Genomic DNA, 21,875 nt, shown 5'->3' with positions numbered 1-21,875 from the left:
ATACAACAATGGATCCTTTGATGTCAACCTCACAGAAAACTATGTGACAATGAACTATGCTATACCAATAATCACAAGATGAAAATAGTTTTGGGTTGCAGATGAAGATAAGAGAGAACTAGTACCTGCATTATCCTGTATTTTTAATTTATATGGATGGAAATATAGGGAAAAACAGGGAAAACTGGCAGATGCTTTGCCACATCTTTTTAAACAAGGGACATTTTCTGGTTACCTTACAAAATATTACTGGGTAATCAAGGCTATCCTCACTACCCTAAAATCACAGTCACACAGTCGTGGGATAGACATCACAGAATAGGGTGGAAGTAACCCTCACTTGTCCACACCTTCCCCCTTTCCAATGGTAGAAAAAGTATAACTATATCATTAGAGAAAACTGGTAGTATAACCTATCCTAAAAATTTCCAGGGCTAGACATTTCCTAGTTTCCCTAGGCAAATCTATTCCAGTTATTAATCTTACTGAGGTTTCCCCATTGGTCAGCCTGAACCATTCTGACAAAAAATTAATTTACTTCTGATAATTTCTTCTGATTGTATGGGCTAGCATAAGAGATCTTGTTGTCCCTCTACCGCAAGCTGTTCTGTCAATTTTGGATCAAAACAAATCCAAACCAAGTCTTTTAACCTTTCCTCACTGTTAAGTTTTAAAGACTTCAGGTTGTTTTTAGTACTTTCCTCAGCAATATTTAATGTGGCCCATATTTTTCTTTACCGGTATTGATGGGAAGAATAATTTTACATACTTAGCAGGCTATACTCTTGTTTATTCATCTTAGTATGGCGTTTGCCCTTCTCACAGCAAGATGGCATTACTGACTTGTATATAAATTTTCATTCTTTTCAACTCTCAGACCTTCTTTTGCATTACTGTCATTGATAAAATAGTCGTACATTCTATAGATTACTGATTATTTATATGCAATTACAGAACCTAGTACATGTTTTTACTGTTTTCCAGATACCGTTTATGTGAATTTGTCAAGCTCACTTCAGACTCTAAAGCTGTCCTTCAAAATGTTTGCAGATTCACACAACTAGATACTGCATGCACTAGCAAAGGAACATTGTTTGTCTTACAGATTTTTTATTAAAATACCAAAAATTAAAGGACTGAAGACATTCTAAATGAAACAGTAAGAAGTTTTTTGGAAGAAGAGATGGAGTGTAAAGGTTTTGACAGAATTTTACTGGTAGGGGACTGTATGTAAGGTTTATATTTACTATACAATTGTGATATGCTATTGCCAGTGCTACCTGGCAAGTTCCCCTGCTCAAGCTCTTTAAGTATCTAGTTAAACTTGAGGAAATTAGGCCAGCAGGACTTTTCATGGATATGGGCAGAAACCAAGTTGAAAGAAGAGCCATAGCATAACCTCATTCACTAGGTACCACAGAGAAGCATAGCTATTTCATATCAGAGAGCCTTCCATGGATATCCTAAAAACATTCAGTATCTTTTCATTCTTGTCCTTCTTACTACCCTCTCCTGTAACTTGTTGTGCACTGGAAACTGTCTCCTGTTTCAAATATATGTATACTGCATTTAACCCCTCCTTTCCATGTTGCCTAGTCTACACCTTTGAACAGCTCAGCCCAGCTCTGTTAACATAATTACAGTCTCCATTCAACCTCCCTTGCCAAGAGGGCTAAGAATACATATCATGAACTGCTGAAGAGGGCATAGCAGGAGTGATTTTGAAATAAGTGGCTAAAGTGACCACTGTAACCCATTTCTCCCTCACCCACGTTTCCATGCCAAAAAAACTTTTCTCACAGAACTTTGTGGAAGAATTTCAAGATCAAATGCTAAGCACTTTTGAGGCACATGGCTCTGTAATTTCTGCCCTACTTTGTGATAAGCATTCCATAAAAGAAATGCAGAATCTACTTCTAAAATGTCATCCATCCTTTCCAAAGCCCTGTCCTGTGATAGAAGTCCTTCAGCCATGGGCAAAAGCAGCTTCCTAATTGCTGGACCCTGGGCCTGTGGTTTGTTGAAAAGATCAAACTGCAAAGCAAGCTTTTCCAAAAATGATAACACTAATTTGGCTAAATGCTGAGTACTGTACTTGGGTCATAACTCCAGGAAATAGTATATGCTTAAGGAGGAGAGACTGGAAAGTTGTTCAGTAAAGGGCCTGATAGTGTTGGTTGACAGCTGGTCGAACACGAGCAAGCAGTTGCCCAGGTGCCTTGTATCAGGAATAGCACAGTTAGCAGGACTAGGAAAGGGACTGTCCCTCTGCATTTGGTACTTGTGAGACCACACCTTGAATACTGCGTTTAGTTTTGGGCCCCTCAATACAAGAAAGATGGTTGCTAGACCACATTCAGAGAGGGCCAACAAAGCTGGTGAAGGAACTAAAAAACAAGACATATGAGGAACAAGACTGAGAGAACTGGGGCTGTTTAGTTTGGAGAAAAGTAGCCAAGGGGAGACATCACTGCTCTCCAAAACTGCCTGAAAGAAAGTTGTACAGAAGTGGCTATTAGTCTATTTTCTCAGGTAACAAGTGAAAGGGCACAAACAAATGGCCTCAAATTGTGCCAAGGGAGGTTTAGATTTGATACTAGAAAGAATTTCTTCATGGTTAAACATCAGAACAGGCAGTCCATGAAAGTGGTGGAGTTGCCATTTCTTGAGTTATTTAATGGATTTGTGGATGGTTTTTAGGGACACAGGGTTTAGTGATGGATTAGGTAGGGTTAGGTTGATGGTTGGATTTGATGATCTTTTCTAACTAATTCTAATGATTCTAGTTTGGTTGGCTGAAGACTTTCCAATACAGATTTCAGAAAGCACAGAGAAGTTCTCTTATTTGATTAAAATAAAAAGTTTAACCATAGAAGACATTTTAACCATGGAAGTTCTGTACAAACACAAGGAATAATTTCTTTACTGTGAGAGTGATGGAGCACTGGAACAGACTGTCCCAAGAGCAGTTTGTTTAATATCTCTCTGGAGATATTCAAAACCCATTAGGACGCTTTCCTGTGTGGCTTACTGTAGGGAACCTGCTTTAGCAGGAGGGTTGGACTAGATGATCTAAAGGTCCCTTCTAACCCCTACAGTTCCGTAATTCTGTGTTGCTGCATAAAAACCAATTTCTAGAGCAGTTCTAATCTATGAGAATGTAACAGATGTAAGTGTAAAACCAAAATCAATGCAAGTATGTGGTGGATCACTGCTCTACATCACAAAGCTTTAAAGGCTATCTTAATTAACAGCTGCCAATATTTACGCCTGAGAATTATAGAATTGTTCAGGTTAGAAAAGACCTTGAAGATCGAGTCCAACCATGACCTAATGATTTTTAAACAACTGGAGAAAGTAAAGCATATCCTTAGAAGCACCATAAATTATTAAGAATTTGTTGAAACACTTCTCAAAATCCTCTGAGAAGAATATATATGTCTATTACCTAAGTGTAGATATTTAAATTTTTGTTTCTTTTCTACATTCAGTGGATAAGCGTCTGTTTTCTTACCTTTTCTTCTTGTTTTTCACGGTTGTCTGGTGGTGAAGAGCTTATCCTGCTACTGCTTGATTTTGTAGATGGCAGAGATTTTCCTGATTTTTGTTTGACTGACTTGTCTTTTTTTCCTGAAGCTGAGGTAATTGAAGGAGGAACAGTCAGAATATGAACAGAAGGAACGTTCAGAATTGCTGCTAAGACGGGATCTGTTTTATCATCTAAAAAAAGGGAAAACATTATTTTTAATGCAATTAAGTTTCATAAATGTAGATTGTTACACTCAATTTTGACAAGATTTTATACTCTAAATTTTATCCTTGAAATTATGAATTCAGTGGTATCAGATAGATGGTCTGAACATATTAAATTATTTGGCATGGGCTACTTGACAACTGAAAAGGAATCTTGAAACTATTGTTTCCCTTAGTTTGGAATATAATAGAAAATAGAATATACAAAATAGAATATACAACTTTTTAATTCTGTTTTAGCTCCACAATACTTACACAGATGGAGAAATTTTGAGTCTAATGCCTAAGATAAGATGGATGGAGCATGGACTGACTCCAGCAATTTTGGGCATCATAGCTCTATTCTGTTTCAATGATTCAGAAAGACTTTTTTCTTAAGTTCTCCCACTTCTTAAAAGTCAAGCATTACAGCAGTCTGCTATCTATGTTGACATTAAGTATTTGCATTACCTTCTGAAACAGCGACTTGAAAATAATATAAGATCTTCTGTAAAATGTTTTTTGTTTCAACGAATTAATACTGCTCTTTAATCAGATAAACCCTGTCAGTGCTAAAAAAATTTTCACACACTTTTTAAATCACCTCTTCTTGCTTGACAGCCTTACTCCCATGACAACAATTCATGGAATAGCACATTGTCTTCCATCTGAACAATTCAAGCAGTTGGATTCTTGTCTGTTCTGGAAAATTTGTTATTCCAGATGGAGCAACTTATTATCCATACCTTAACCTCAGTCATATAGATAAAGAACTGAAAATACCAAAGAGCAAAACATTGTAAGCCAGGGGATTCTGGTCAATAGCTCTACGTCCAAGTGGAGGCTAAAATGAATGGTGTCCTTCAGGGGTCTATCTTGAGTCTGGTACTCTTTAACATCTTCATTAATGACAATGATGATAGAACTGAGTGCACCTACAGGAATTTTGCTGATGACACCAAGCTGAGTGGTGCAATTCACACAGCAGAAGCAAGGATTGCCATTCAGAGGGACCTTGGTAAACTCCAAAGGTGCACCTTTGTCAACCTAAGGAGGTTCAACAAAGCTAAGTGCAAGGTTTTGCACCTGGGTCAAGGTAATCCCAGATATGTACATAAACTGGGAGAAGAAATCCTTTAGAGTAGCCCTGCTGAGAAGGACTTAGGGATCCTGGATGATGAAAAACTTAACATGAGCCAGCAGTGTGCTTTTGCAGCCTTGAAGGCTAATGGTATCCTGGATTCCAGAAGAGGGGTGACCAGCAGGGTGAGGTAGGTGACTGTCTCCCTCTATACTGCCCTTGTGAGGCCCCATGTAGAGTACTGCATCCAAGCCTAGGGCCCCCAGACAGGAAAGACATGGAGCTTTTGGAGAGGGTCCAAAGGAGGGTCACAGAAATGATCCAAAGGCTAGAGCATCTCTCCTATGAAGACAGGCTGAAGGAACTGGACTTGTTCAGCCTAAAAAATTGAACGCTGCAGGAAGACCTCATTGTGGACTTCCAGTATTTAGAGGGAGTTTATAAACATGAGGGAAAACATCTTTTACACAGGTAGATAGTGATAGGACAAGGGAGAATAGTTTTAAACTAAAGGAAGAGAGATTTAGATTAGGTGTCAGGGGGAAGTTTTTTACTGAGAGTCGTGAGGTGCTCAGACAGGCTGTGTGCAGAGGTTATGGATGCCCTGTCCTTGGTGGTTTTAAGGATGGGTTGGATGGATCCCTACTTGATCTAGTGGCTGGCAAGCCTGCCTGTGGCAGCAGGGTGAGAACTTGATGATCCTTGAGATCTGTTCCAACCCAAGCCACTGTATGACTCTATGATTATCTCGGAAAACAGCTTTTGGAAACTTTTTAAAAAATTTAATATATATAGCAAGCTTGATCTGCTTCGTAGTTTCTGAAACTCTGAAGTTTAATGACAAGTCAGTCATTGCAAAAGTCTCTTTTGGAAAACTTTCAAAAATCCTTTTTTCTTTTTTGGTAAAATTACTTCTTAGTTTTGGTTCTTACAATGAGCAATGTATTTTAATGTGAAAAACTAATAAGTTAGGCAAAGAAAAGTTAATGAACTCATTGACAAATTGCAAGCCAATTTGCAGTTAGACAAAGGAAAAAAATTACATACAGAAGCATGCTAATAAAACTACTCTGGCATGAGGTCACAGGGTTTTCTGTAATGTAGACAAAGAGTTACTACATCTTTAGCTCAACAAGATAAAAGGTAGGCCTAATACCTACAAAACGCACAGTTTCCAGGGAAATTTTGACTTACATGCTTTTAGCTCTGCAGATAAGAAGATGCTTAGAACACCCCCAAAAAACAGATTCTAATCAACTAGAAAGGCTGTGTGCTCAGGAACATTTGCCTTATGGATGATTCTGGATTTATGAAAACTGCAAAGATGACACAAAATTTGATAGTCTAAGACTGAAAGAAACTATCATCACCCGAAGATTATCTAATTAGCAGTCCACAGAAAACAAGTCTTCAACCTCAGGTTTTAACCTAATTCTTCAATCTCAGCTTCTGTCTTTATGCTAGCATTAGGGAAATGCACCAATATTTGAATATATCCATAGCCTTCAGCCTGACAGGAAAATTTAGATCACCTTGAGGACTTTTAAGTACCCATTTTCATTAGTTGATGCATGGCTGATGTGCACAAATCTGATACTTTGTTAGGTGGCTCTGTTTTCAGGTATTTAAATTTATGATGTGCGACTTCTACAGGTCATTGGAAGTCTGAGGAAAGATGAACAAATCTGTTTTACTTGTAATAGGCCAGTGATAAGTTCTCAATTAATTACTGAAAATAAGAAAGTTTAATGTTCTCAATGGGGACCACGTGATGTAAATTTATTAGAGAACACAACTGTGAAATAAACCAGCAGAAGTATCAATCTACAAGTGGCTGATTAGTAGAAACAGCTGATGAATAATCTTGGGAAGAGGTAGTTCTCTAGTGAGAAGCATGATAGCTAAAATAAAGGACTGAGGCAACTGGCCTTTAAAATCATTAGTGAATGTCATCCATCCTATCAAGTTCGTATAAAAATTCATGTGATCACTGCAAATTTTTAGTTATAAACAAGCATTTATTTAGGAATAAAAGCTGTTACAGGCTCTCAGCCTCTGAGGACATTTCATCTACTCTTTTAACTCTGATTGTCCTGAAAAAAGGATGACACTCTCTGAAGGAAGCAATGGACGAGTGGATTGTAGTGACAGAGAGCAAATATCTTTAGAAATCTTGAGAATTAAAGAAATTCCAGAGGACTATCAAAGCAGGGAAGATTCCTTTCCCATTTAAAACAAAATCAGATCTCTAGCACTTGGGAGTTGTACTCTCAGGATTTCATCAAGGCTCAAACAGCAACTGCACAGGCTACATAACATCCAGATGCAAAAACTCCAGAAGTGCTCAAGCAGTTCAAAGTGATGAAGAGCTTACTTACTAAATCTGAAGTTAGATTTGGGTCAAGCTAGAGAAAACAATTTAAAAACTAAAAGTTGTTTTTTCTTTTAACCTTAACAGTTTAATATTAAAATTTAACAAAGAAACAAAAAGATGCACAAAGCTGGCAAACAATCTGAGTCCTTTTCTCATCTGAACTTCACAAAGAGGAATATGGAAGAGGTAAAACAAGGTAAGAAAAAAAAAAAACAACAAAAAAAGAGAATTAGAGAGGTCCAAAAAACTATTTCAATGACACAATTTAATCAGCCTATGGAGAAAAACTCTGGATTACATGCCATTATCATTCTACTTTAGGAATGGATGATATGTAAGAACAGACTGAGCCCGAGTGTTTCTGGTGTTCTGAATGTTTCTGAGCACTTACAATACAAACAACCACAAGGGAAATGAAGTCATAAGCAAGTGATTGCAGGAAAACTGGAAACGCTCAAAGATTGCCAGTCAGCATTGCTGCACTAATACTCAACATGGCAAAGATTATTCTAATGCAGAACAGATTGCCTATTGGATATGTGAAAAAAGCCTGAACATCACAGCTGATAGGTAGGTGTTTAATTAGACAACTCACTTTTATGCTGAAATAAGAGTTCTCACAGTCCACTACATTGTGAATGCTATCTTTGCCAAATTTTAAATAGTTCTTTTTTAGAAAATCACGTGGAAAAGGTAACTGAATAATTAAAATGGAGTATATAGTTGAATGGTTTACCACAGTCCACACAAAGGTGCATTCAATTAAATGTTTTCATATTTTAAGAACTGAAAAATGCTGGGATTATTCTCTGATCAGAAGAGGGTTTCATTTTTATCCATGTGATGGTTTCAGTGGCATTTCAAATGCAATGGAAACAAAAAGCTCTTGGTAAAAGCAGATGCTATTTTCACTGTGGTTTTGTGAAGCAATTGCTTCCAGTTGGTAAATGTGTTTATTGAAAAGCTGAGAGAAATCCCTCATTATGACTGCACAACTAGAACTTGCAGGCCAACTCCTAACATAAAATGAAAATTCCATAATCACCTATATAAGTTAATGAAAATATTATTTCTTGGAAAGCCAAAAAGACTCCTCAACAAATCACATTTTCTTTGGCTCAAATTAATTTGCTGATTTTGCTGGACTACTTAATAACAATACTTGCAAATTTCTTCCTCCACTGCTCTGTTTTCACAGTAAGTAAAAAAGTAAAAAAGCATGGAGACCTCCTTCCATTTTGAAATTTGAATCACTGAACATTCTTGACAATGTAATCTCATCTCAAGCCTCACTGAAAATTCCCCACCATGTGGTAACAGCTGCTAAGAAAGGCAGAATTGCATGCAACAAATTATTGAGTTAAAGGGTGTATGAAAAATAAAAAAAGAAGAAAAAGAATTCCCCCTTTGGTTCTCAAATATCCTCTTCTATTTGCTTATTTTACCTGATGTCTTCCCTGTAGGTCCGTAATAGCTCAGGGACAGCTGGATTCCATTTTCCAACGTGGCTGAAAAAGATCCAAACTTGCTCACAGCTTTCTTTCTGTTTTTAGTTTTTCCTTTAAAAAAAAAAAATCAGAATTTCAAAGATAGCAACAGACTGCAGAACCATTTGACCTGCAAAAATATGACTGATTTGAACAGTGGCACATTAATTTGGATGACTAACCTGGAAAACAAATTAATATAGAGCAAAGAAAACTTCCTAATTAGCTAGGTGAATTAATAACAACAATTAGTGAAAATTCTTTATGAATTTAGCAACAAATAAAACAAGTTCTGTAGTCAAGGATCTTCATTTCCCTTCTTGGGGTTGACAATAATGCTGAACTGCTCATTTCTATCACACAGGGGATTCTTGTTTAGATAGAAGGAAAGCCTCCAATTGGTGCTGAATGAATAAAAGTGGCTTTAGATGCTAACACACTGTGATTGAAAGTGTCACCTGACAGACCTTAAAATATGTCATATGACATACGACAACTTTCAGAAAGGCGGACAAGAAACTTCATCTGTGGAAGGGATGCAAATTTTCTATTCATCCAACCTACTGTCATTTCACTGGTGGCAGCTGCTGCCAAGGAGAGGAGCAGGAAAAAGATGCTGTCTAATGGTAAAGAGCAAAAGAACTAACACTCCTACCTGAAGTTACACTTTTTCAATACTCTCCAGTTCTGCATGAGTAATTCTGCAGTGTTTAGGGCAAATAAATACATAAACAAATCATTACAGACCATCCTCCTTCTTGGAACCACCCCCTCAGCAGATTACAGAAAGGACTCAAGTTCTTTACAGAGAGTGGTGAGGTGCTGGAACAGGCTGCCCAGAGAGGACGTGGATACCCCATCCCTAGAGGTGTTCAAGGCCAGATTGGATAGGGCACTGGGTGGCCTGGTCAAGTATAAAATGTGGAAGTTGGTGGCCCTGCCTTGGCAGGGTAGTTGGAGATTCCTGATCCTTGAGGTCCTTTCCAACCCCGGCCATTCTGTCATTCTGTGACTGCGATTCAATACTTGTGGTGTGTTTCTAAATGACACTCACAAGCAATAGATACAGCTGAACTGCAGAAAGGATATGTTTCTACACCAAAGGTCCTGAGAAAGCACTAATTCTACAGCTGTATGTCACACAAAAGATGACTCAGTTCAAAGTGTAAAGACTTTTCTTTTCAGAGCAGAAATTTATTCTGGATATTGTAAAGAATTCAGTTTACATCCTCTTAGTCTTTCCCAGGCCACATTAAGATCAGAAGGAGTCCTATACTAAAGATGAGAATTCTTCTCCTAAGGAATGGTGAATCTTTTCAGTGATTTCCTTGCTTAAAAAAGTGGTTAGCATCTGTTGTTCTGCACAATGCTTATGTCTACACATTGATAAGATTTCTGCATGATGCTTAAGTCAGCAAACTGGATTACTATTTAACCTTTTGTTTTTCAATGACTGGGTCTCACTCTGATCTCAGATACAAAGAGTTGTCTCGCCCTGTAAGTTGTCATTCCAAATAAAACAGTTTTCAAGGGTGAGGACAGACTGGAGCATCCCTCTTTACCATTTTGTCATCTCCTGACTCAGAAGGTTCAAAGACTATTTCAGCTCCAGCAAGCTGGGGCAGTACTAGATCTGCATACTTCCAAGACTCCCTTAAGGATTTCAGCTGGAAGACTAGTCACTGAAAAAAATATTTCTACTTCTTCTCTGGACTTCTCATTTGGTCAGTAAATTGTAAAACATAGTAGTGACCAGAGAAGTACACATTCACTCTACTTTGTTTTTTGGATGAGTGGTGCTAATAGCTAAACATTTCACTTATACCTCACATTCGCAGACATCCTGATATCTTTATAATTTTGAATGATGCATAATAACACAAATTCTTGTATACGTTCTTCATTTGAAAGTATGCATCTATTCACAGCAGCACTGACCTTATTTACTCTTTGCAATTAGGAATTTATTTTATGTTAGTTGATAAGGTTTACATCTGACTACTAAATACGTCAAACTATTAATTCTTTTTATCAATGATGTCAACCCACTAACCTCTTGCAGTTTTCTGTTCTTCGCTATTTTCATGCACTTCAATTTCTGTTAAGTTTTTCTTGGGGTCTGTGATATGAATGAAGAAGTTGTGGTTGTCCTTTACCACCTTCATCTTTACCAAAGTTAGACCTACAAAGCAATGGAACACTGCTATTGCTTTCACTAGGCTTCAGTACTGATTTCTGTCCCCCAGAAAAGCCTGCACTTGCAACTATAAGTCATACAAAAATAAAATTGTACCCACAAAAAGAAGTGGGCCCAATTTCTTACTATTAGGCAAAGATGACCAAATTAAGTTTATCTGAATTTAGATTATCTTACTAAACACGTAGAAAACTTTCTGACAGTTACAACCAATAGACAGTGGAACAACCCTGTTACTTACACTGGACAATTGACTGGGATATGAATTCATGGAATACATTGCATTGGCTGCCACTGAATAATTCTATTTTTTGATACTTTATGAACTGTTAACCTACTACAGAAAAAACTTAAACTTCAGTGGCAATATAATCTAACACGGAATTACATGGTACTGTCACAGTATCTTTAACAGAATTTCTACTACTGAAATGTGAAAAAGCATTTATGGAAAAAGGAAACTTTGTCATCAATTATGACAAAGTGTAAAGTGTAAAATAATCACCTTTTACAAACTCTATCCTCTCTACTTGAATCTGTCCTCCATCAGATGGGAAAAGATAGTGATTGATTCCAGATACTTGAATGAGATTCTCCCCTGTGTTGTAACCAAGAAACTGAAAAAATACAAGTTTTAGACTGTGGGTAAATGAGAAAGGCAGAAGTTGTAAAAGGTAAAAGTTGTGAAGTAGGGCTAGGGTAATCACACTAACATTATTCTGATCAATATTTCTTGTTCAGACATCTTATTGTGATTTTAACAAATAGATGGCATATTACTATTACATCTGAGTAATATCTCATTTTCTAACTGAAGTAACTTGTTTCACGAGTGCAGAATTAGTTATTCAGTTGTACGTAGCCACCACGGGAACTAAAAAGTAGCAAGTAGTCAGGTGGCTTAAAATAAATAAAAGAGGGAAAGAAAAGTTCTGGCCAAATACAAAGACATAAAATACAAAGTACAATGCCATGAAATTTGTATGTCCAAACCAAATCTGATAAGGATTCTGATTTCCAGTCCTAGATTTTGGAATTCAGACATGGAACGTACTGTCAGGCAAGTTCAGACCACAAATTTACATATTTATGATTTTGTAGGGTGTACTCAAGCAAGCTCAGACTAAAGTAAACTGACGTCACTTTATCTGCAGTACATAACCACTGTTTACATCTAGAAAATGGAATTGTGTGCCGTAAAGGAACTCTACGCTTCCTTATTTGCATTCCTAAATTTCAAAGATATGTAAAAGTAATGAAAATAGGAAAACTATTTTCACGAATCTGAATCTTCTGTTTTCATAGATTTATGTCCAGCAAATTTCAAGGAGAAGTGGGATATTATCCATAACTGTCATTTCCCAGTCCTGCAACAATAAATTGCTTTTAGAATAACTAGTCTAATACTTGTTTTGCAGGTCTATAGTTTCTTGGTATATAGTGAGACTCTGGAATGACAATCTTGGATGTAAGGCTTACTCTGCAAATAAAATCCAGTGCAAACTGCCTAAAAATTGTTCGGATACTATTTGTAAAGAGTTCCCCCAGTAAGAAATCTCTCTCTGTTAGTGTAACAGGCAGAATAGCTTGTATTACGGCACTCCAAGGACATGAATTTTGAAACAGGAAATGGAAAAAACAGCAGATTATTTTTATTTGATTTCCAGTGTGGATAGCCAAAACTTCAGCCAGGTCTAGCAGTCCCCAAATAAATGAATTGGAACAGGTCTTTATATTCCCTCTTCCTACCCTCTCCCATGAATGACACTTCTTTAGGCAAAATTCATCCTATGAAAATACTAACCAGGGACACAAAACCAATATCAATTTATCTTTGTGTTTATGTCATATACATTTAAAAACATCCAAGTTAATTAAATAGTCTTAAATGACAGAAACTGCATTTCAAAACTTTTAGAAAGCAATCTGATGCTAAAATGATGGAATTAAACAGGACCTAGCTATGATTAATTAGTCCTGAACTTCAGTTTCTTAAAGGATTATAGCTTTGCTAATCTTGGCTATATATAAATAGCTGACAATCTCCTAATGTGGTAAAATAATATGACTCTTTACCTTATAAATTTTCTCAGAATGTGTTTTTGGGATGTTGAGATCCTCCTCAGATTCAGGGGCTTTTGTTGGTTCACCCTTAAGCTTCTCTTTGGAAGATTTCTTATTGGAACCTTCACTTTCTTCACATATTACTGTCTCTTGTCTTTTCATTTTACCACTCAAATTTTCTCTCTTTGCTTCTTTCTCTTCCTTAAGTCGTTCTTCCTCTAGTAATTTATTCTGTTTCTCTTTACTAGCCTAAGTTATAATCAGGAGTTCAAGTTACTTTCTAATCCATGATATTTTATATATGAGAAGGATATGAGTAAACAAATTCAAAATAACATAGGTTCCTTTGGTCTTCTAAGTTAATAATACTTTTAAAACTTGTCTACAGTTTTACAATATTACATACTATATTCTGCATAAAATTACTGACACACTCAATTCATAGGATCAGTCATTCTTGACCACAAGAGATGTATCAGATGATAATTAGTATCTTATACACTCAGTCATAGTGAATTATTCATTTTATAGTTCACTTTTCCACAATGTTTATCACCATATCAGAACAAATTATTGACTGAATTTATTCCCAAAATGTGACATAAAATGGTTTTATCTTTTACAGAAAGAGGAAAGAGGTATTAAGACCAGAATTATTAACCTGTATTAAGACAACAACATTAGGCATCGGACATTTTCGAGGTTAGCATTTTATGTTCTAAGCACACTAATGCATTAACATTATCATGAAAGAAACAGTAAGCACTCACAATTACAAGTTAGGCTAATGCCTAACTTGAGCTACGTCAGATCAAGCTGAGTACCCAGGAGTTGGTTAAAGCCACGCCATAGCTACATTCCAATGGCAGTACGCTAAGTGCAGAGCACTACACACTGTTAGAAAGATGAGATAGATACATGATGGCTATAAAGAGTCAAAAAGAACCAAGAGAGTGCAGCATCAGTTAAGCTAGATCTACCGAGTATAATGGATAGTGCAACTATGCGTAAGTCTACATAAGAATGAAAGCATGCCTTTCTGGCAAATCAGTGTTAATTAAGTCCTTTTCAGAAACATACACATTCTTGCCATACCTTAAGAGAACCTTCTCTAATCAAAGGTCTTTTTTCATTGATGGACTGAGATTCTAGAATGGTGTCCATTATGCTCTCAGGTCTTGATGTTCTGTCTTTGAGAAAAGGAGGAGGAATAACTGTGATCATAAATATGTGAAAACTGAATAACTGTAAAAAAAAGTTCATAAATGAAAATAAAAAAGGTATGAGTAAACAAAATAAAATATACATTGGTAAATAGCAAAATATACAAGTATAAGAGCAGAATAAAGTCAATGTTAAATATTTTTAGAGATATAATATGCTACTCAGATTAGAAGAAATATATCTCACAACTAGTATTAATTGGCATTCATAACTGGGGGCCATATGTTCCTTTGGTTGTTTTGGATGAACAGTCTTCATGGCGTTCCCTCCTCGCTTCATGTGCACTCCAACCACCTTGTTGGCAGTGCAGCGCGAGAAGCAGAAAAACACTTTGTGCAAGCACTGCTGAGTAACACCTGAAACACTGGGGTATTGTCAATGTTATTTTCCTCCTAAATACAAAACACATCACTGTATCACACACTACCAAAGAAAATTAGCTCTAATTAAGCCAAAACTGGGAGAGCTACATGGGTACAAGATAAGATTCTAAAGTCATAACTGTCCATTTGGTTCTCAAGCTATAATCAGAAGCATTAAGTTAGCTAAGGAATGGCAATCTGATTTTTGTAAATGGTAATCTTTAGTGCTAGAAGGTTTCAAAGTAAATTCTCAAAGAAAGTTAGTAAAGTAAAGGCAAAAACAAATCATTTTAAATTCCATTTAAGTACACAAATAGAAAATTTGGACAAAAGCTCTCTTATTTGTCAATATTTGTGTTCAAGATTTTGTTGCCTGCTCAACACTTACTGCATAAGCTGCTTACAATTTTCAATATTCAAAATGCTGCTTGTAATTAAAGTTCGCTTTGCAGTCTAGTTAATTCCAGTTTCCAGTTTTAGTTTCTAGTCTGCAGCTTCTGACTTCCAGCTTTTATCCTGCTCTTTCAAAAAAGTTGTCAATTTCAATTACTGCTTGTCTCTTCATATGTTGAGTCGTGTGACAGAGATTCATAGTTGCATGTAATCTTTCAAGTAACTCCATTAAATAAAAACAGATCCTGAAAGTGTATATTTATATTAAGGGACTCAAATTTGCAAAATGAAGGATGATGCAGAGTATTTAAGTAAGTATACTTAATTTCAAAAGATGTTTATGTATATACAGATGACAAGACATACTTGCCCTATTAATAATATATGGGATTTTATTATGAACAGATTTGGGTCTCAGCTCTTACCACGAAGAACAAATTTTCGAGGATAAAACAGAAAGATACCCACTTGAAGCTATTATGGATAAGCCAGGCTTTTTGACAGCACAGTTGAAAAATTCAGGTGGTCCCTCTGTCACGCCTTCTCCCTGTTTAAGAGCCTTTATTTCTCTATCTATCTTCTTTTCTTGATATTTGACTTCTTCCTCTTTAACCCAGTCTTCAATTGAGGTGGCCACGAACTCAAGATAGTTCCTGAAAAGCATAACATTTATCTATTTACTATAATACAATTTTCACTAAGATGATTTCAGATAGGAAAAATTCATTCGGCTTCTCAATTTCTTATATGAATATTATGCAGTAACCTTCGAGAGAAGGACTGTGTTTAACAGATTTTTTTTAATTTTATTAATTTATTTATTTTTAAATACACACATTGGCATTTATGCCTGAATGATACTCATTTAAAATAACTGATGTTTAGGATTTGGGTTCTCCTGACTGCAAAGAAATAGTAGAAACTTGTCTTCCAAAGAACATCTGCCATCAAACAAAATCCAGACATCCAGAAAACAGACATTCAGTTTAAGAATGCTTGGGACCAATTCTATTTATTTTCTTAGTTGCTCTTGATTTATACTGCCTTTTAGAATACACTGTCTTTGTTTGGCAGCTAAGGAGGTGTTATTCTGCTTAGTTTATAGCACTCTGCTTATTTTCTAGCTCTTTTCTATCAATATGACAAGGACAGGCATTCGGAAATTATCACTCAAATTCAGATTAGAGAACCAGCCACTGTAGCCTGACATAAATTAAGAATATTAATAAATAATAGTGTGAGTCAGCACTGAATGATAAACTGATGAAAAGTTTGCATTATTTTGTCTTCCAATAGTATCTGAAACTTCTAAATAGTTTACTGTGCACGACTGCTTTCAAGGCAAGATAAAAGCTAAAAATTGCATATGCAGTTATTCCTCAATCTCTTGTTTGGAGCAATACTATTAATTCTTCATGTGTAAAAGTAAAAGAAGGATGTATAGAAGTCATTTTATCTTCATAATTTTTTTCATTCAAGAGTTCAAGATGCTTCAACTATATTCTAAAGCCATGGTGGTATCCACAGATTTTGGTTGTGAACACGTATGCAGCACAAGCAATTTTTGGCCTCATGATGGTTTCAAATTTCTTACTGTAGCATTACCCTGCATGTCAAAGAGACTTAATATGTAAGCTGTCTATGCAGGCTGGATATATACACAGCTTATATACAGCTTGAAGATATACTAGTCTGACCTACTTCCTGCAGTGTGCATAGAGCCTGCTCTGAGATACTTGCATAGAGAAACTATTTGTCATGTGTTCAGCAGGGACAAGGCAACTCTGCTTTTATTTGAAGCAAAGAATACAAGTTAGAAAAACAGAGGTGCTGAAAATAAAATGCAAAGCTAAACTAGACCTAGAGTTGCCAGTACTGGAATAACTTGAAGATGAATATATGTTATAAATAAAAATGAGATTATTCGCATGGAAAGTATTTTAGGGCAACGAAACAGTCATTCAAAGTCAAAAATACATATTCTATTAATATGTATTCTGATGTCACTACTGCCAATGTCTGACTCAGAATCATTTCTGAGAAATAATTATTTTTTTTCCAGTAACTTGTGCAATGAGCTTACTATGAAACAGTAAACAAGTGTCATTAAGATTCACTTTCAGCAAAAGAATAGTTATGACAATGTTGAAATTAACTTGGCTTTCTGATAGGTCACTTCTAAACAGAAATGAAGGGTTTTTACACATGTATCACTGTGCCCATGCCTCTGGACCCAGTTAGTCCGTAGAATCCACTGGATCTCACAGGCATTCTCATACTGCCTGACCTACGAAGGACACAATTCTTGCCTTTTTTGGATGTTTTACATGAACTATAGGACTTCATAGCCATGGAGAAGAAGTAGTTACCAAGATCTCCAGGAGCAAAACCAAGTCAATCAAGCTGTTGCAACACAAAATTTGATTCCCTCCTGTACGAGAATTTGCCATAAAACGAACTACTTGAAGACCACTGACTGGCAGTAATTTCTCAAGTATGCAGGTAAAAGAACTATATTCCAGAGAGTAACTGTGGAACAACCCTACAGAGCAGGTATCTGGTCTGTAAGATATCACAACTAAGAAGTAACAAGTAAACATACATGGAGAAAACCCATAACAGAGAGACAGTCAAATATCTCCTCTGTGGTGAAAGTGTGACTCCTAAATATAACCCCCAAATTAGAATGACAGTAATTTTAATAAAAGGAAAATTAATCCATAGTTACATCAGAGGCCAGTATTTTATAGAAAAGTAAAGTGCCACAAACAACACAACTACATTAGTAAGTAGGTTAATAAATAGGGTTTCTGATTGTGTGTATGGCAACTCAGCAAGATCCGGAAGCCAAAAGAGGCTACAGCTTGAAGTGCTCCAGGTATTTAAAGATAGTCTTCCAAAGAAGTGTTAGGTTGCTTGGAAACATATGCTAGCAAATATTTGTGATATTTTGTCTGGAAATCGGAAGTGATCTTTAGCAAAAAGGTTGAATAAGGTCAGAAAATGTGATAATTACTTTGCAGAGAAAAGGCAGGTACAGATGCCACATAGCAGAACCAAATGAGAGCCTATAGCGCTTCATAGATACTAAGTAGCAGACAGAGAGCATAGAGTATTTCCCCAAAAGAAGAGTAAAATCAAACCTTTTGGTTAGCTTTCATGCTAGTTTCTTTAGGAATGCCTTTCTGCTTTGAAATAGAACCCCAAGAAATATCAGTGAATAAAGCTGGCATGCCCCACAAAGAAGTTGTATTTAACAATTTGTTCAAGTCTTGTTTCCAGTATATCTGGAAGAATAATAATGAGTAAACATATAGCTAGCACAGCCTCAGCAAAATTAAAGTTTATCCGCCAGAGAGTGTGCATTATTTCTTCTTTGGATGTAAAATCATTATCTTTTGTTTTGCAGTTGGCCTTGAATTGACTACTTCAATGCTATGTCAAGGTGAGCTTCCAGACTGTTTTAGGAATTGTTAGAAGAGCTGTTTCAAGGCTAATTGCTTCTTGAGGGAGTCTGGTTCCACATATCTGCTCCTACAGGTAACACAACAGCAGGTCCTCAGGATGAGTCACTGCTAATCACAACAAACTGAGATGGATTCACAGATTACCCTGAGAGCAAAAACAGTACAAAGTATGTCTTGTGGAAGATACACTTTGCCTACTTAGCATTAAAACCTGTTTATATCTATTGGTATCAACAAAAATTTACATTGAAAAAGTCCAATATTTTGATAAATAGAATGGGTTCCTCAGATAGATTTTAAATAATTAACAGAGCACCACTGTGTTATGGGTTAAAGCTAGCTCAGATGTCTCTCCATAGCATTACAGCTTCTTAACATGTCAGTACATGGACACATAGTCTACATTTGATCAACAAACTGGAATAGCAGTTGGATCCATATCATCTATACTGCCGTTGCAGTGCAAAAATGTACCAAAATAAATACATCCACAGGCAAAAGCTCCAATAGTAGCACTCTTATACTTCTTACTGGTGAGCAGATAGTGACAATTAAGAGGAATGTGTTATTCCAAGAAAAAAAAAAGATCCTAATACTAATAAAGGGCTTCCAGCTTTTCTCAGAAAAACTTTGTGTGACAGCTGTACGATTTATATAACTAAAGATGAAAAACATGGAAATTAAGTTCTTAAACAGTTTGCCATTTGACCTCCTCCAGATCAACACTATTTTCTTGACGTGTATATCCCTAATTTGACTTTTTGTGTGTATTATCATATTCTTACACCATGTGATAGGGAATCATGCACAGTTATTGTATGGTTCTCCTCACTATGAAAAGCTTTATCTCATTTAACTCTTTTGATACAGTACTGCTCTCTACCTATATGCCTTGCTTTCTCTTAAATGTAGTTACAACATGATATCTTTTAATTTCAAAGCTTTGGTCATGCAGGGAGAAATTTCAAAAGATTTGCCATGACCATATAGGCTTTAATTGAAAATGACTATGATTGAGATAGGAGTGATAAAATTAATTACCTGAATCCAACATTAGAGTGCAATGCAACATCCCAAGTCTCCCGGCACAAACGATTCTGATTCATAGGATTGTGAAGAACCATTAGCAAAGACTTATCTTGCGTATGATAATAGGAATCGATACATCTATATTCCTGGGCTGCAGTATGAAGAACCTGAAAAGGAAAGAAAGAAAGGTACATCCTCCTTGCACACAGTAGTATGTGCAGATAGTAAACAGCGCAGCTTTCAGCAATGGATATTTCAGAACTTCACTCTTCCTGCAGGATGCACACAAACTACTTGGATTGCTGCAGTGTTCCAGCATGTGGAAACTGAAACTCTGCCACTATCCATATGGAGAATACATACTCACTGACTTCCACCTCTGAGTCAGACCATGAATGAAAAAACTCAGTTAAAGAATAGATAAATTATTATTCATATATTTTTAAGATTTTAAAATGAGTATTGAAATAAAAACATAACGAGTAAAAGCAGAACTATTGTAAAGCAGGTAGAAAAAAAGAAACAAACTGTTTTTCAGCTCATTTTGTATCCAATTTGCTCTTCTGTGACCTGAACATCTCTGACATTTGCTGTGTTATACATTATTTCACCCTGTTCTGTACAGACCATCACTTTCAATGTTTACATTCTCTGTAAGCTGCAACTTTATAGTCATATCTAGTAGAAAACTTTCTTTCAAGCTACTGCTTTTTACAAAGCTATCAAATTGAAATGAGATGGAAGTAATTCCATATCAACAAGCATTCTCTTTAAATCTGAAAACCTCGTTATCACCTGGTTGTATAAATAGCGCTTGTTACAGTTGGAAAGATTAGTATGCTGGAAAGATGATACAAAAGTGAAATGGCCAAAGGGACAAACAGGGAAAAACTCTACAAGGGAAGGATCTCCAACCAGAGACTTCCCCCATTGCAGTCAGCCCTTAAATGGGGTCAAAGAGAGGTGCAGCCAGGCTCCACCCCTTTTGGTCACACAGCTGAATTGCCTCCACCTGTGCTCTCAGGGCTGATCAGGTCCTTTCCCCAGGTGATCAATCAGTGGTTCAGGCAGTGACTCAACAGTTCCTATACAGTGCTTATATGTGAAATAAAGAAATACCATCACCAAAATGTTGCTGTTTTCTGCTGCAATTGTTTTCCATCAGCATCTTTTGACTTGATACACTAATTATTGATAGTTTAGTTTGTACTAGCTCTTTATCTTGCTTAAGTAGGAATTCCTCATGTACTGAAATCTATCACCCAGACCTTAATGAGGGGATGCTAAAGTACTGCTGAAAAAGCTGCCATTTCTCCATCCTTGTATAGCATGTGTGAGGATCAAAAAGAATTGCCTTGAAGTTCAAAACAGCCCTGAATTTATAATCCACTTCTCCAAAAAGAATGCCTAGCACTTCATACCATTTACACCCGAACTCATCTTTCACATTTGTTGCTCTTTCTGCAAGATCAGTCTTGGTCTTTAGCTCACAAGATTTCTGTAAATAAAGCTTGTAGCTCTCAAAGGGTGAAGAATTATTATGACAAAATTTTCTGCTTGTCCATAAACCATATGCTGCACAAGTATTTGTAAAGTATGCTTTCACATACAGTGGACTAATTAATCTTGTAATGATCAGGGAGGGTCACCCTTAAGGGTAATTTTTTTTTCATCACACAGTTAAAAGAATCATACTGAAAAAAAACAGCTGCAGCATGGCCAAACCATGAAATAAAAAACAATTATAAACTTCAGTTTCTCATGCAAGATTTAAAGCAGCTGAACGAATGGGTTTTGGTGAAAATGCATCACTGATAAAATGGAACCAATTATATGGGATGGAAATACCTTGTATTCCCTTACTAATTCTGAGACATGACTGAATCTACAACACTGTCTGTTCATAAATACCTGAAGAAGGACATCAGGATGAAAATGCTCAGCAAAATTCCAGTCTGTCAGACAACGTTTCTGAGTCTTTTTTATTTCTTCCAATTTTGATTCCAGACCATAATTTTCCAGACTCACCTCAAAATACAATGAAACAAAGTAATGATTATCAACATTTTAGTGTCAATTGTATCAAATTAACTGTAATTTGTTGATTTTATAGACAGCATCACATGTTACTTCACGGTTAATTGCATAATGCTGCACACGTGTAGAGCCGTATGGCAATATTTAATAAAAAAACCCAACAACTGCTCCCAAAGGTTTTTGCTTTTGGCTTTTTATGTCAAACATAATTTGACTATTTTTATTGCTAGGTTATATGTTTTTGAGTGCTGTAAGCAATTATGAATATTTAGACAGGTATTATGAAGTAATTTTAAAATTGCTGCATTTATCCAGGGCTGTATGGCAGGCAGCTGTTTCTGAAGAAGCCAAAATGTTCAGTCTGTTAGTTTCAGACAGTTTGGCAATTTTTCTTTCTTGAACATTCATTCAAGTATTTGACTCCTGGT

General features: G+C 36.2%; 1 protein-coding gene across 8 annotated transcripts in view; it reads right to left on the bottom strand.

Moving 5' to 3' along the window:
* Window positions 1–21,875, bottom strand: part of SPAG17 (sperm associated antigen 17) — a 97,246-nt gene that overhangs the window by 32,789 nt on the left and 42,582 nt on the right. For all 8 annotated transcript variants that reach the window (XM_085236361.1, XM_085236327.1, XM_085236346.1 and 5 more), the window contains 9 exons: window positions 21,322–21,438; window positions 19,423–19,577; window positions 15,383–15,567; window positions 14,031–14,125; window positions 12,948–13,184; window positions 11,377–11,488; window positions 10,728–10,856; window positions 8,633–8,746; window positions 3,515–3,720 (listed from right to left, as the gene is read on the bottom strand). In XM_085236361.1, coding sequence (XP_085092487.1) covers window positions 3,515–3,720; window positions 8,633–8,746; window positions 10,728–10,856; window positions 11,377–11,488; window positions 12,948–13,184; window positions 14,031–14,125; window positions 15,383–15,567; window positions 19,423–19,577; window positions 21,322–21,438 — 1,350 coding nt within the window. The remainder of the gene's footprint in view (window positions 1–3,514; window positions 3,721–8,632; window positions 8,747–10,727; window positions 10,857–11,376; window positions 11,489–12,947; window positions 13,185–14,030; window positions 14,126–15,382; window positions 15,568–19,422; window positions 19,578–21,321; window positions 21,439–21,875) is intronic.

Source organism: Meleagris gallopavo, chromosome 1 (assembly GCF_905368555.1).
Source record: "Meleagris gallopavo chromosome 1, MGAL_WU_HG_1.1, whole genome shotgun sequence".
Taxonomy (NCBI): Eukaryota; Metazoa; Chordata; class Aves; order Galliformes; family Phasianidae; genus Meleagris; species Meleagris gallopavo.
This window is presented reverse-complemented; position numbering and strand designations above follow the sequence as displayed.